Source organism: Heterocephalus glaber, unplaced genomic scaffold (assembly GCF_053883595.1).
Source record: "Heterocephalus glaber isolate CG9 unplaced genomic scaffold, H.glaber_assembly_v1.0 deba00000071, whole genome shotgun sequence".
Classification (NCBI taxonomy): Eukaryota; Metazoa; Chordata; class Mammalia; order Rodentia; family Bathyergidae; genus Heterocephalus; species Heterocephalus glaber.
The window spans coordinates 34,914,175-34,930,412 of record NW_028258137.1 but is presented as its reverse complement, the minus strand read 5'-3'; the positions used below and the strand labels follow the sequence as shown (position 1 = coordinate 34,930,412).

The following is a 16,238-nucleotide window of genomic DNA, read 5'->3' as shown; positions in this document are numbered from 1 at the left end:
GCAGTTTCTTCTTCCCTCCTCTAGGCGGCTTCTCCTGACCTCTCTGTTCAGACCATTTGCTGACCATTTGGTTATTCGTTTACTGTCTCAAATATGGTGATGGCGGAGACTTTGTGTCAGCATTTTGTCCCTAGCACCAAGCACCGTTCCTGCCACCTAGTGGGTGCTCTGTAACTGTTTTGCATGTGAGCCAGGGATGGTGGTGTATATTTGTAATCCTAGTACTCTGGGAGGCTGAGGCTGGAAGACCATAATAAGTGTGAGCCCAGCCTGGACAATTTAGCAACTAAGTGAGACCTTGTCTGAAAATGAAAAAAAAAAAAAAAAAGTGGGCTGGGGATATAGCTCAGTGTGAAGGCTCTGGGTCCAATCCCTGCACATTCCTCCACCCCCTAGCCCTGCCTAAAAAAAGGAAAAGAAAAAGTAACTGTTGTGTGAGTGAACCAATGAATGAGTGGGTGGGGTAAACACAGGGAAGGGATTATCCCGGCTCAGCTGTGACTCATAACATGATTCTGGGCAGACACCCACTCCTCTCTGAATTTCCATTTTACTCTTTGGAACACAGTATCAAATCAACTCCTCCTAGCAGCAAAGCATCCTACTTGAGCAAATCACTAAGCCCTAAAAACTACTGCTCACCAGCACTGCAGATGTCTGACACACTCTGGACTATGATAGTGAAACATTCGCTTAGAAACATTCAACAGGAATTGATGGCCACCGGTGGGCTTCCCTAGGTCTGACAAGAAAACTCCAGCTGACCAGGGTTTTGCAGGTGATACAAAACCTGCTCCTGTGAACCTAGTTTTTCTGCACCTGAGTGTTTCAAGGGTTTTCATACTGCAGGATTTTAAAATTGGGGCAACAGATGGAGTTCACTATGGGACACAACTGTGGTTGTATTGAGACACCCTAGGGTAGGCCTGGGGTGCAGGTGTTATTTCTCTATGCCAGGCTGGGAGCTCCAGGCACTGTCCCTGAGCCCCCTCGTCCTCTCTTACCCTCAGGATGCTCAGGCTTTCTGATCTGAGGCTGGATCTGTGATGCAGTGCTGGGGTGGAACCTAGGAACCTGCACAGGCTAGACACATGCTCTACAACTGTGCTACCGCATGCACACCTGTCTGCCTTCTAACAGGATGGCACTTGCTTCCCATTCTTGGGAGATCTGTTTGTTTGTGTGAAGTCTAACCAGCACTTGGGAAGGAGATTTAGGGCTATGGTGTATGTTTTAAGGTTTGTGCTCGTAATAGGGCACCTGAGGAGGCTAGGTGGGGCTGAAACATAGACTCCACTTGGCTTTTCATGTTCCAGCAGACACAGGGGTGCCTTCTCCTTAAAAAAAGGACACAAATCTGGCCTGGCTGCAGGTTAATTCATGATGGCAGGTCGAGGAATCGTTTTTCAAAGATGGCTGCCAGAATATTTTATTTTGCTGAAGTGGAATCTGTAAGCTTGAGACTTGAACAGAAGGGATTGAGAAAATAAAGGTGATTCTAGAAGCAGTAGGATGGGGAAGACAAGGGAGAATCATACATAATATGTCAGAATGGGGAGGCTGGCTAGGGGAGCTGGATTCTATTTCTTGGGTGGCGGATGGACTCAGTCTGTTCAGGTTGCTATAGCAAAATAGCATAGACCATGTGGTTTATAAATTCTCATAGTTTGGAGGCTGGAAGTGCAAGATCAAGGCTCTAACAGATTCAGTGTCTTTTGAGAGCCTGCTTCCTAGATGGCTGTCTTCTTGCTGTGGAAGGGTGAGGGGTCTCTTTGGCAAGGGCACTAATACCATTCAGGCACTCATACCATTCCTATTTGAGTGCTTTTAGTTCTCACAACATGCCAAGTCCTAGTAGATGTATTCTTCAGGGCAAGAGCCAAGTGGATTGTCATCTCCACTTAATAGGAAGACTGTTACAGTTTGGGTCTAAAACATCCCCTGCTAGTCTCCAGTGTTGAAGGCTTTGTCCTCAGTGCAGCAATGTTTAGAGATGGGGCTCTGGAAGGCCATTAGGCCATGAAGGCTCTAAGTTCATCAGAGGATCGATCTATTGATGGATTGATAATTTGATGGCATTTATGGAGGTGATAGAAACTTAGGAGGTAGATCTTGGTTAAAGGAAGTAGGTCATGGGAAGCATGCCTTTGGGGACTGTAGCTTGTCCCTGGCCCCTGCCTCTCTGTTTTCTGGCTGCCATGAGATGAGCAGCTTTCCTCTCCACACCCTTCTGCCAGTGATGTTTCTGCCTCATCAGACCCTATAGCAATGAAGCCAGCTGACCTTGCTAACACCTCTGAAACTGTGAGCCAAAATAAACTTTTCTTCCTTTAAATTGTTTTCTCAGGTATTTTGTCACAGCACAGAAAAGCTGACTGATACAGACTGAGGTCAAGAAATGCTAAGTAACTGGCCAACCATGCTCAGAGCTAAGTGGCAGAGCTGGGATTCAAACCCAGTTTTGTTTGCATCCAAAGTCCCTGCTGTTACTTCTTGTTGTCACTACCTGGGCAGAGTGAGCCAAAGCCCAAGGTGGCATACTGGGTACTGGAAGAAGCTGATGCCAATGAGAGGTGCCTGTTGGGATGGTGGGAAAGCCAGCCTTGCATTCATTCATGACCTAGTGCTGGAAGGGTTTGGGCCTTGGTGAGGGGTGGATTGATTGGAGCACAGACCTGCATGGGTCTCTGCCCAGTGTGAGTCCAGAGTGTCCACAGCAGCAGTGGGTACATCTGGGTGGGGCCCCTTCCATCCTAGCAGCCTGGAGAGAGCCCCACCTGGCCAAGGAGGAAGCCCTCAGGCAACCTGTTTCTACCCTGCCTCCTGGCTCAGGAGGGTTTTACGTTAAGCAGCCCAGAGTGTTCCCCCAGAAGAGGAGAGCCTGGACCTGGGGCTCCTGGAGACGTTGTCCCTGCCCCTTGTGAGCACTGCCTCACTGGTTCCTGCGTCAGAGCACTTGGGGATGGAAACATCACCAGGGCGTCCTGATTGCTTGTCCCTGGCACAGCCCCTGCAAACAGGGAGTTTTTAATAGATGTCCTTCTAACACATCGAAAAGTTTTTAAACAATTTTTATTAGGTAGGTAGTACGTTTAGGAAATACAGACTGGCTAAAAAGAGTTTTAGGATCTGGGTATGGTGGTGCACACCTCTAACCCCAGCTACTAGGGAGGCAGAGAGTTCAAAACTTCAAGGCCAGCTGTGCAACTTAGATATTATCTCAAAAAAAAAAAAAGAAAGAAAGAAAAAAAGAGAGCGAGAAGAAAAAAAAAGCACTTATAATCCAATCATAATTTTTTTTTTTTTTTTTTTTTGGTACTGGGGATCAAACTCGGGTCCTTGTGCTTGCGCAGCAGGTAGCAAAATCCAATCATAAATTTTGATGGATAGTGTTTTAGATTCAACACATAGGCATAGATTCTTTTTATATAATAGCAGCATGCTATATAAAACATTTTTGCAACCCAATTATTTTTTATTGAGATATAATACACATGTCATAAAACCCTCTTCAGGTGCACAGTTCATTGATTTTTAGTACCAATTTATATGGTTGTGTAATCAACATCATTACCTAATTCCAGAATTATTTCATAATGCCATAAAGAAACTGGATTTCTTCCCTCTTGCCAGTCCTCCACAACCACAAATATACTTTTTGTCTCTATGGATTTGCTCACCTGGACCATTTCATATAAACTCATATAATAAATGGCAGTTTGCACCTGGCATTAGTATTTTTAAGGTTCATTTATGTTGTAGTGTATGTCAGTACTTTGATTCATTTTATGTGGAAATACCACTTTTGTTTAATCCAGTTAGTGGTTAATAGGCTTTTAGGTTGTTTCTGATTTTTACTGTTATGAATATATTTCTATGAACATTTGAGTACCAATTTTTTCAATTCTCTAGCATTTACTTAGGTATGGAATTGCTGGATCATGTGGTAACTTGATGATTGTTTTGAAGAACCACCAAACCATGGTGGCTTTTACCATTTTACAGTCCCATCACCAATGAGTGAGGGCTCCAATTTCTCCATGTATTTTCCAATGCTTGTTATTTTCTCTCCTTCAGTCTCTGGTCTCCCTTGTGGGTGTTAATGTGGTATCTCATTGTGGTTTTGATTTGCATTTTCCTAGTGATTAACAGTGTCAAGCATCTTTTAAAGTACTTGTTGTCCACTTCTAAATCTTCTTAGTAATGATGTCTATTAAAATCCTTAGCTCATTTACAAAATTGCCTTAGTCTTCTTCTTATTGAGTTTGAGGAGTCCTTTTTTTTTTTTTGAAGATCTCACTGTGTAGCCCAGGCTGGCCTCAAACTTGAACTCACAGTAATCCTCCTGCCTCAACCTTTCCAGTGCTGGGATTACTGGCATGTACCACTACACTCAGCCAGTTTGAGGAGTCTCTGATATACAATATTCTAGGAACATTTTGCAAGTATTTTCTCCCATTCTGTTGGCTGTCTTTTCACTTTCTTGGTAGTATTTTTGAAGCACAAAAGCTTTTAACTTTGATTAAGCCCAGTTTATCTATATTTTTCCTTTTGTTGCTTAAGGGGTCAAATCTGAGAAATCACTGCTTCATCTGAGGCCATGAAGAATTTTATATTTAACTCTTATATGTAGGTCTTTCAGCCATCTTGGATTAATTTTTGTATATGGGATGAAGTAGGAATCCACATTCATCCTCATCTTATTTACTTTTCTCTTGTTGCTTAGACAAAATACCAGACACCTGAAGTTAAAAGAGAAAAGGTTTATTTAGCTCACAGTTTGTAGAGGTTTCAGTCTATAATTGGCTGGCTCCAAGGCAGGGTGGCATTGTAGAGGAGAAACAGTTCATGGTGGGCAGAAGATAGCAAAACACGGAAGGGATGACCACAGCTCTTTCTGTCCCTTATATCTTATTCAGGCTACTTAGGACAGGTAGCACTCATACCTTTAATCCTAGTACTCATTGCACCATGAATCAATCCTAGTGTCACACACCCTAGAACCAGCCACCTCTGAGAAACCCCCACCTATACTGCTTGAGGCTTTTGGGGGACATCTAGACACAAGCCTTAACAATCCTTTTGCATGTAAATATCCAGCATTCAGCACATTTGTTGGGATGACTATTCTTCCCCCTTAAATTGCCTTGGCAAGAAGTGAGGATATAGTTCAGTGGTAGAGCACTTGCCTAGCATACTCAATACCCTGGATTCAATCCCCAGTTCCACAAAAATAAACAAAACAAAAATTAAATAAATTGCCCTGGCAATTAAAAATGTAATTCTTATTAAAAAGCAACTACTTTTAGCCTTATTTTGTGGTCATCATTGTATGCTAATAAATGTACCTTATCCAAGTTTTTTTAATGGTACCGGGGATTGAACCCAGGGCCTTATTCATGATAGGCAAGTGCTCCACCACTGAGCTACATCCCAAACACTTTTTAAAATTTTATTTGAGACAGGATCTCATTAAATTGCCCAGGCTGGCCTTAAACTTGGGATCTTCCTGCTTCAGCTTCCTGAATATCTGGGATTACAGTTATGTTTCATTATGCCCAGCTTACTATAGCATCTTTTTTTTTTTTTTTTACTATAGCATCTTTTAAAAATAAATTTATAGTGAAATGTAACAAACATAAAGGGAAATGTAAATATCATAAGTATTTAACTTGACCAGTTTTCACAAAGTTTCGCATCCTTGTAACCACTATTCAAAACAAAAATAGAACATTACTAGCACTCCAGAGGCCTGCTTTGTGCCTGTTCCTAGTCACTATCTCTACTTCCTCCTGGGTGGTACCCTCTATGCTGGCTCCTCCCACTGTAATGTAGCTCCACCTGCTTTTGAACTTCATATAAATAATATCGCACAGTATATATGCTTTTGCATCTGGCTTCTTTCATTCAATATTACTGCAAGGCTGCAGGTCTTGTGGGCTGCAGTAGTTTATTTATTTTCACTGGTTATTAGAAGCACAGCACCATTTTTTAGCACATTCACTTAACAAATATTCATTACATGCCAGGCCCTGCTCCAGGCCCTGGGATAAAGCAGGGGAACAAGGCAGAAGATTCCTGTTCCTTTACAGCTCATGTTCTCTTGGGTGAGAGACTAGAAGTCCTATGCAGGAAAGTACAAAATAGAGCAGGGTGTTGCAGTTGTGTACAGAACAGTCACTGAGAAACCACATGTAAGCCAAGACCTGAAAGAGGTGGGGAAGGAGCCGTGTAGTTTTCTAAAGGAAGAGCATTCCAAGTAGAGGGAACAGCAAGTGCAGGGGCCTGGAGGTGGCAGAAGGTTGGCATATTTCAGGACCAGCCAGGAGGCCAGGGTGGCTGGAACAAAAGGAGCGAAGGGAGACTGGTGGTGGTGGTGGAGAGGTCAGAGAGAGAGCTTGTAAGGACGCTGGCTTTTACCAAGTGACGTGGGAGTCATCAACAGATGCATGAAGTAATTACCTCTTTTGTGTGAGCCAGGGATCGAACTCAGGACCCTACCCTTGTGAGGCAGGCAGTGGAACCACTGAGCTAAATCCCTGGCTAATTAGACTTTTTAAAAGACTAACTCTTGGGCCAGGGATTTAGCTCAGGTGCTGCCACTTGCCTCGAAAGCACAAGGACCCGAGTTCGATCCCCAGTACCAAAAAAAAAAAAAAAAGACTAACTCTGGCTGCTGTACTGAAGCAGGATGGTAGCAGGAATAGTGGAGAGTGGCCAGCAGCTCTCTCGGAAACCCAGGTGAGAGATGATGGACATGAGGACCCCGGGTGGGTAAGAAGTGGCTGCCCCCTGGGGTTACTCTGGAGGCCAGGCTGAGCATTTGCTCCCGGCTTGCATGTGAGGTATAGTGAAGATGGGTTGAGTTGTTTTCCAGGTGCTCTGTCTGTTCCCTGCTGCTGGGCATTTGGGGTTCCAGCTTTTCACCATGACAGACGGATGGGGTGACCATCCTTGCAGGTCAATCTGCATGGTTAGGATGTGACTTTTGTGGCCAAAGCCCTAGAGCAAATCTCAGCCCTGTTGTCACAATTTGGATAGGTTAATTTTTTTGTGCTTCAGTTTCTTTGTCTCTAAATTAGGAATGAAAAGAATTAGTACCCTGTAGGTGAGATTTATCTGTGAAGGCCAAGACATTGTAAGCACTATGTGAATCCCAGTTATTTTGATTATTTTTTCTTTAAATAAGACTTCATATCTAAAAAAGATCCCAATACAAGTGTTTTCAAAAAGAGCATTTATATTAATACCTTAAATGGAAAACACTGTCACTTGCTTGGAAGAATAGGAACTCATAAAATAAATTTAATGGAAACAAAACAATGCTGTTAAGTGCTAGTTTAGATACTGTTGCATGGCCGAGTAGACTAGGCTGTGTTAGAGGCGGTGTCCAAGTTCTGTGAGTACCAAACTGGGACCTCTCTCCTCCACCTAGCAGAAGGACTGATAGAAAATGAAAAATGAGCAACTGTATTTAAAGGCCCTGTGCATGCTCCCCCCATGTGTCATTTGGGAACCTCACAGTATTAGAGCTTATAGATGGCCAAGGACTTGAGGATTCCTTAAAGGGGGCATCAAGTTCGTACTAGTAGCAAGAATTTTCTAGCTTTTTATTTCATAAAACATGGCCTAGTGTGTGTGTGCGTGCGTGTGTGTGTGTGTGTGTGTGTGTGTGTGTGCAGGGGCGGGGGTGTTGTTCTCAGGACTCTCTTTCCCTCCTGGTTGAAACATGGCCCAGAAAGGCAGATCCTAGCTGGGCATGGTGGCACACCTGTAATCCCAACACTCAGGAAAGCTGAGGCAGGAGGATCCCAAGTTCAAGCCCAGCCTGGGCAATTCAGAGATATAGGAAGACTGTTTCAAAATAAAAAAAATAAAATAAAAATAAAGAGGACTGGGGATGTAGCTCAGTGCAAAAGTCCTGGGTTCATTCCCAAGTACTGAAAAAAAAAAGAAGAAAAAGAAAGAAAGAAAGGAAGGAAGGAAGGAAGAAAGAAAGAAAAAGAAAGAAAGAAAGAAAGAAAGAAAGAAAGAAAGAAAGAAAGAAAGAAAGAAAGAAAGAAAGACAGACAGACACTAGTCAGGCCCCGCAGTTCCAAGGCAAAACCCATCTGTCTCATCCAGCCCCAGGCTAGACCAGCAAGCCTGAGGCCTGAGTCGCCGGCAGCTGGCAGGAGGGGCGTGGCTGCTCAGGCAACCTTGCTGTGGGGCCGGGGCGGGGGCGGGGGCGGGGACGGGGCGGGGAGAGGGGCCGGGACGGGGTGATCGCCGAGCTCCAGAGCCGGAGCCTGGGCTGACACAGAGAGTCAGGATTTCGTCGCCGGTGGCTGGGCGGTGAGTTCCGTCCACCCCTTGCCTGTGCTTTGCGCCGGGGGTGGATTGGGGGCACAGAAAATGAGCGCCGAGGGTCCCGCCCCCAGACTCGGACACCTGGCTCCACAGCTGTCCTGGCTGCTGGGTTTGGGGAGAGGCTGCCTCAGTTTCCCTGGGGGCATCCCGCGGTGTAGACTAGAGGTAGAAAGAAAGGGGGCGTGTCGGGGTTGGGGCTCCTGTGGTAACCGGATGAAGAGGTTTTGGGGGCGGGGCCGAACGTCCCCCGGGAGCCTTGAGGTCTGAGGAGAGGCTGTGCCCAGGGGTGGCAGTTCCTTCCTCTTGTTAGGCCTCATCTCTCACCCGACCTGCTACCCTTTGACTCTTACAGAAGTTGCCCACCTCCTCGGCGAGTGTGAGAGCCGGGTTCCAATCCTGTCCCTGTCCAGTCAGGCCCACACCCAGGGCTTCGGAAGCATTCTCCCAGCTGTTGGCCGCTTCTGGCTTCTCAAGCTGGTGCAGCAGCCGTCTGGTCCTACCTGTTTCTCACAGATTACAAAGCTCCCCTCACCCCATGGGGGTGGATGTCCTGCAGCTGGATGAGGACTGGAGGCTGGGCCCCTGGCTCCCTGCCCTGTAGCCTCAGTTTCCCCATGGACTGTGCTTGGTCTCCTCCAGGTTCCTGGTTCTGGGGAGGGGAAAAGCCTGCCCTGTCACCCTTCCCTGGTCCCTTGGTGAGGAAGCCCAGAGTCACAGCCTCACTGCCACTGCTTCTGTTCTGCGGTCCCCATCCTACCAACACAGTGTGCCAGAGCCCTGGGTTTGCTGGTCACTCCAGGCCCCTTGGCCTCTCTGTGCTTGGGGTCTGAAGCTGGAAGGGGACCATCTAGTCCCATTCCCACCCCTCTAGGTCAGAATCCTTCTGCTGCATAAACCCTGAACCTAGGAGCTTGCTTCTTAGAAGGTGGCTGTTTGTGTCTTGCAGCTCGAGTTTCATTTCAAGTCTGTGCCTTGGGGATCCTGCCCCTCCATCCATATCTGCTTCCTGAGCAGATGTGCTGAATAAATTCATCCATTCATTCATTCCATCTTTATCAATGCACTGGATGACACATGGGGGATATAGTAGTAGAAAAACCAGACATCTCTCCCTGCCTTCATGGAGCACACTGTCGAAAAGAGCATCAGCAAGGAAATAAGTAAACACCTGGCATGTTGCGTGGTGAGAAGTACAGTGGAGAAAAATAAAGCAGGGAAGGAGGACAGGGGGCTGGGACGGGGTTTGCAATTTTATACAGCACAGGCAGGGAAGGCCTTTCTAGACGGTGACCATTGAACAAAGTCATTAGGAACCATTTGACTGTCTAGGGCAGTGATGGCGAACCTTTTGGAACTTTCAATGAGACAAACAGCCCACTGCGGTCCGTGTGCCATAGGTACAATACCACTGGTCTAGGGGAAAGGAGAGAGCATCTGTGAAGCAAAGAGCTTGTACCAAGGCCCTAAGGCAGGAGCATGCCGGACAGGAGTGGCCCTGGTTTGCTATAAGAATAAAGAGAGAAGGCCAGTGTGGATGGAGCAGGGTGGGAAGTAGAGGATTAAGAGGTAATGAGTGCAGAAAGGTAAAGAATGGGGAGGTGAGGGTCTACTGCATAGGGCCTTGAAGGGCACTGTGAAGGCTTTGAGTGACACCACTCTGAGTGACACCAGAGAGCTCTGTGCCGAGGAGTCACCTGCTGTACCCAGAGGCTGGCAGGCTCACCTGGTGACGGTAGGGGTGAGAGCCTGGGAGCCTTCACCATGGCATAGAGAGGTGGAGAAAAACCTCAGGCTTTCACATTTGGGATCCATTTTTGAAGGTTGGGCCCCTAGGATTTGGGATGCACAAGAGATGGGACCAAGGATGAATCTGAGGCTTTCAGTCTGAGCACCTAGAAGTTTGGACCACTGTCACTGAGATGGACACTCTTTGGAGGAGATCAGGAGTTTGCCCTTGTGCCTGTCCTGTTTGAGATGCTCCTTAGGCATGCATGTGATGCTGAGGAGGCAGCTGGGAAGAGCTCCCAGGGTCGGGGCTGGTGATAACATTTTGGGAATCATCACATAAAGTTGGTGTTTAGAGCCCAGAGCATGGCGGGGGGGCGGGGGGGTGTTGCTTAGGGAGGGAGTGGTGTGGAGAAGAGGAGGCCAATCATGATGCTCTGGGGTCCTCAGAACTAAGACTAGCCAAGGAGATAGAAACAACTGCCCCAGAGGTGGGAAGATAAGCCCTGTGTCCTGGGGGTGTGGGAAGAGTGCTCCTAGGAGCAGCAGAAGGGAGCCCCCAGGACTGATGCCCATGGGAGAAAGGGCATTGGAGCTGAGCAGGGAGGGGTCCAGAGGGGGTTTTAGTCTGTCTGCACCCCAGTGGGGACACCTCTTAGAGAGAAGCTCAGAGGTGGGATGGAGAGGGGAGCTTGGCTATCGGAGAGAAGGGATGGGTTCAGTGCCCCAGGGGAGGCAGAGGTCCCCCTGGGACCTGGGTGTTTCTGAGTCGGCTTCCCAACCTCTCTCCCCTCAGGCCAGCAGTGGAGGTTTCAGCACTTAGTAGAGCACCTGGCCCCGGGCTCAGATAAACCAGGCTGGCTTGGATTTGGGGAAGGAAGTGGTGTCAGGGTGTAGACGTGGGCTTGGGGGTAAGTTAGGATCCTTGTGAGTCACCTGCTTATCCTCTGTTTCAGCAAGGAGGAGAGGACAGTAGTGACTTGGAACTTGTAATAACCGAAGTAGAGAGGAAAAGGCAATAGAGATAAACAGATGCATTTGGTCTGAAGAAGGGAAGTCTGACCAGGTACTAAATATTCAGGAAGATTTTAGGGACAGTTTTTATGAAATAGGTAAACATCTACCTGTCTTTCTCTCTCCCCCAATTTAAACGGAAGCAGGAGGAACTTAAGCTAAGACATGAGGAGGAACTTCCTGAGCTGGCTAGTGAGGACAGCCCAGAGGCCAGGTCTTCCTTTCCAAGTGTTTAAATTGAGATAGGGTAATTACAGCTTGGAGACTGGGGCTGGCTCTTGGTCTTTGGGAATTCCCCTTGCTCTAAGGTTTCCAGAAAACTGGCCTCTCCTTCCCTGGGCCAGGACCCTGCCATCACTAGCCTGGGTGTGTGTGGCTGGGCATCGTGCAGGTGGCCCTGGCCTTGGTGGTTTTGGGACAGGCCATGCTTACGAGCAGCTCATCTCCTGGGTGTGTCACAGGTCTCTGTGTCTCCATCTTTCGGAGATGGTGACAGGGATGCCCGAGGCTTTGAGCCAAAACAACCAAGACTTCCTGAGTCCTGAAGGGCTGCTTGTCTGGTTCTGGCTTCCTGCTGGTCCTTTTGGGATTTCCCCTGAGGGTGAGGTCTGTGGATGGCTCCAAGGCTGCCAAGCTTTTGTCTCCTGCCCAGATCGTGCCCAAAGATGGCCTGGCTGTGCTGGTTTCTTGGCTAGTGGGCCCTGTGGGGCCAGGTGATCTAGGGTCTCCAGATGGGACAGAAATAGCAGGTGTCCCGCCCTGGACATCCTCCAGGTGAGAGAGGGGGGTGCTCTCCTATGGCAACCCCGTTTTCACCTTCTTTTGATTCCTGGCTGGACCCATGCTCTCTGGGCTGGGGTCTGAGGGAAGGTGCTGGCCCCATTTCTGGGCTGCTCTCAGAGCGGGCACTGGTTATTTTCCCAAGTCCTGGGCAGGGGTGTGCTGGGGGCTCACAGTACCTTCTTGTTATCCCCCAACCCTCTACATCTAGCCCTGCTTGGAGGTGGGTACAAGGAAGAGACCCTCTTGGCCAAGGTGAACTGCCTTAATTCCTGGTTTACAGCAGACTCTGCAGGAGGGATGTCCTCCCTCCCAAGCTGCCAGACACACAGGTACCCTGCTATCTCAGTTTCCCTGTCTTGCCAGCACAAGGCCTCCACCCTTTATGTTGGCAGCATTCTGAGCTGGAAATTTCTTCTCTTGCTTACCTCAGCTGTGATAAGAGCACAGGCCCAGCCCCTGTCCTCTCCCACTGGATTTGATTCATGAACATTCCCACAGCTCCTCCTCAAGCCCAGTGTGGTGCCAAGCTTCAGGATGCCAGGATGAGAGGATCTGGGTTTCCGGTGGGCACAGCAGGGCATGAGACACATAAACAGTCAACAGGAAAGTTGTAAACTCCCCAGGCCACTTGGCGTCTGGTCCCTTGAATGTCCCAGAATGTCCCTGATTTATAAAAAGAAGCTGGTGTCCTTCTTTTTTCATGCCATCACCCTTTCACTTTCGATTTCCTGGGCACCACACCAGCCCTTGTCCCCAGGCCCTGTGACAATAGCAGAACCAACCATGCTGAGAGATTTTCTCTGCTGTATAGCTCTCAGCAACCAGAATCTGAGGGCTGAGCCTGACCATGCCACTGAGGACAGTGGCAGGGCAGTGTGTGTATGTGGTGGTGAGTGTGTTTGTGGGAGGAAGTGAGGACATGTGCATACGTGCATGTGTGTGTGTGTGTGTGTGTGTATGTGTGTGTGTATGTAGTGCTGAAAGGGGCAGTGCACCACTGAACTGCATGGCACCATGATTTTGTACTTCACCTAGATTGGGATTCTTGCAGCAATGTTCTGAGCCACCCATTGGGTAGCAGTGGTGTGTCCGCAGGAATGGGCTCAGGCCCCTTCAGGGGTCCCATGTATAAGGCAGGTGGAGTTGTGCTTGGGTTCATCACTTGCCTGTGTGCCTCAGTTTCTTCCTCTGTAAAACAGGGCTAGTGATACCCTCTACTTCAGAGTAGAGGACTGGGAGAGTTAAATGAATTCGTACAGGAAAGCACTTAAAGGAGTGCCTGGCACACCGAGGTGCTTGATAAATATTAGCTGTTCCTCAGGCTACTTGGCCTGAATCCAGCCAGCTTGGAAGAGCGCTGGAACCTTGCCCCAAAGGGAACAAATTCCCTGATCCCTCAGGAGACACTGCTCCTCATAGTAGCTCCCAGCCTTTTTAAACTTCTTAAGCTAGGACCAAGCATGAATGTGGGAGCTCTGTGTGTGTGTGTGTGTGTGTGTGTCTTGCTGAGATGTCCCCACTGGGCTTGAATGTGAGGTCCTCTTCCTCAGTCTCCAAGATTGCAGAGATTACAGGTGTGTGCCACCAAGACTGGTGAGCCAGTGATCTTGATTTAATTCTTGGTTGCTTCAAACTCTCTGTGGAACTTTAAGTCAGTTTCTGGCTTTCCCCAGGTCTCAGTCTGCACAGCTACAAGATGGGGAGCTTGGACTGGATAGCCCTGGGGTAGGACCATGGCCAACTTAAACTTGAGCTGGGATAACTTGGCCCTGTCCCTGCCCTGCCTGGCTTCTGGACAAGTCCTGCTCTGACCTTGCTCCTTCTTTCCCCAGGTCATGAAATGAACTCACAGGAAGCTTTCCAGGCACAGAGGAGCCAGCTGGTGGGGCTGCTCGTGTCAGGGTCCCTGGAGGGCTTTGAAAGGATCCTGGACTGGCTACTCTGCTGGGAGGTGCTCTCCTGGGAAGAGTACGAGGGCCTCTGCCTCCCGGGCCAGCCTCTTTCCCATGTGGCCAGGCGCCTGCTGGACACGGTCTGGAACAAGGGCAGCTGGGGCTGTCAGAAGCTCTTTGAGGCTGTCCAGGAGGCCCAGGCTGACAGCCAGCCCCCTGAGCTGCACAACAGCTGGGACCCCCACTCAGGCCACCCTGCCCAAGACCTGCTGAATCACCGACCAGCCATTGTCAGGAAGCTCTACGGCCACGTGGAGGATGTGCTGGCTGTGGCCAGGGAGCGGGGTTTCATTAGTCAGTATGAATGTGATGAAATCAGGTTGCCCATCTTCACAGCATCGCAGAGGGTAAGGCTCTCCATCCTGGGTCAGCAGAATTCACAGGAAATGGGTAGTCACCAAGATTAATGTTTCTTGGAAAGTCAGCCCCATGGGGTAACTTGGTCTGTGGGATTCCCCCTGAAAAGTTAGTCAGGCAATTAAAAGTTGCTCTCCACCACTCGCAATGTACCACTTTGATGAGAGGAAGTAGGCTGTGGTGGCCAAGGGCTGAGCATCTAGAGCCAGTATGATGCAGGTTCAAGGTCAGCCTTCTACATGGAATTTCTCCATCCTTAACTTCTCCCACTTCAGGTTCCTCATCTGTAAAAAAATGACAATGGTCGTTTGGTACTTATCCTATAAGGTTTTGGGGAGAACTCAATGACTTAACCCAGTGTCTAGCACCTGGAAAACACACATTAATATCAACTCTGACTGCTATTATTTGTTATGAATGATATTCTATTCTTGCATGCATTTACTGCTGTCTATTTTAAATTAACAGCTCAATAGAGCATAATCCTTCACTATATTAAGTTGGTGTTTAATAATTAATACAGCACACTACATACTATGGTTTAAATGCCCTCCTCGGATTTCTGATCATAGATGTTCAGAGTTGTGATTTAATTGTTCCTGAAAAGATGATGATTCAACAGAGACCACAAGGTAAAAAAAGTGTCTTCTGGGTGTTTTTGAAACTCTTTGTTTTATTTTCCTCCAAACAATGATTCTCAGGCTTCCTGTGAGGCAAATGGAAAACAGTCATTAGCATTCTACTTTATAGACTGGGAAATTAGAGCACAGGCAAGTGACTGGGGTAACAGTAGTAAAGCAGAGGGCCAGTGTGGGACCTCAGGCCTTGACTGATTCATTCATCATTAACTCATTCAGTCATGTATTCAGCCAGAATCTATTGGGTGCTTACTACAGTCAAGGCTCTGTCTTAAAGTTTGTTGTCATAGAGTGCTTTGCATATAGTAGATATTTGATAAATACTTCTTGATGAGAAAGATGAATTATTGAATGAATGAATGGATTGTAATTACATTGGAGTGTTAGGGTGGGCTGAATTGCTGACTTCCTGGTTTTTATTTTTATTTCTTTAAAATTTATCATTTTTTAATGTTCAATGAGTCTAGGTTAGCCTAGGTTGAAACTGATGAAATAAAGGACTGTAAGGCTGATTTAAGGCTAGCTCAGGATTATTAAGTATTTACAGATCAGATGGGATGCAGTCCCCACTAACTAACGCATAAAACCTATAGTTACACCCGGAGAACCAGCTTTTTGTGTCTTTTTCTAAAAATTAATTTTATTGGTACATTTTGGGTATACAATATAATGACATTCATAATGGGAAATTTGCACCTTTACATAATCTCTCTTAGTTCTTGTTTTTTCCCCCTTCCCCTGCCCTCCCTTCAACCCCTCCATTCAACCCCTCCATTCCTCCCTATTTACAAAGACTTTGTTTCCATTTTTAATTTTCTCATATTAATTCCATTCCCTTCTTTCTTTTCCCCTACCCCTCCCACTTCCCCTTCCTCTTTGCTTCTTTTCTTCCTGTTTCACATTATCTATTATACGTTTTAGTCCTTATTTACACTTTCAGTTTCTCACACCAGAGAAACCATTCAGTATTTACATGTGTGTCCCATTTATTTAACTTAAGAGTATCGCCTCAATGTGCATCCATTTAGCTATAAATGTCTCTAATTTCTCATTTTTTATGGCTGAGTAGTACTCCATTTTATTAAAAAACCACATTTTCTGTATCCAGTCTCCAGTTAATAGGCATTTGGGCTGTTTCCAAGTTTTAGCTATTACAAACTGTGCTGCTATGAACATGGGTGCACATATATCACTGTGGTATGATTCTTTTAATTCTTTGGGGAAGATCCCCAGCAGTGGAATAGCGGGGTCAAATGGGACTTCCAGTCCTAGTTCTTTGAGGGCTCTCCATATGGATTTCCATAGTGTTTGCACCAGTCTACACTCCCACTAGCAGTGGAGCAGGGTTCCTCTTTCCCCACAGCCCCACCAGCATTTGTTATTGGTTGATTTCATGATAGCAGCCATTCTTTCTGGAGTG

The 16,238-nt window shown here is 47.2% G+C and overlaps 1 protein-coding gene across 5 annotated transcripts in view; it reads left to right on the top strand.

The window, feature by feature from the left end:
* The first annotated feature begins 8,253 nt into the window (after nucleotides 1-8,253).
* Nod2 (nucleotide binding oligomerization domain containing 2) overlaps nucleotides 8,254-16,238 on the top strand; it is a 38,850-nt gene continuing 30,865 nt past the window's right edge. For 4 of the 5 annotated variants that reach the window (XR_015449353.1, XR_015449347.1, XM_021260920.2 and 1 more), the window contains exons 1-2: nucleotides 8,254-8,334; nucleotides 13,704-14,170. Coding sequence is in view for 3 of the 5 variants with exons in the window: in XM_021260920.2 (XP_021116579.1) it covers nucleotides 13,712-14,170 (459 nt within the window). In the remaining 2 variants the exon portion in view is untranslated. Of the gene's footprint in view, nucleotides 8,335-12,079; nucleotides 12,201-13,703; nucleotides 14,171-16,238 lie in introns of all 5 variants that reach the window. The other variant, XM_087206671.1, reaches the window with a different exon arrangement.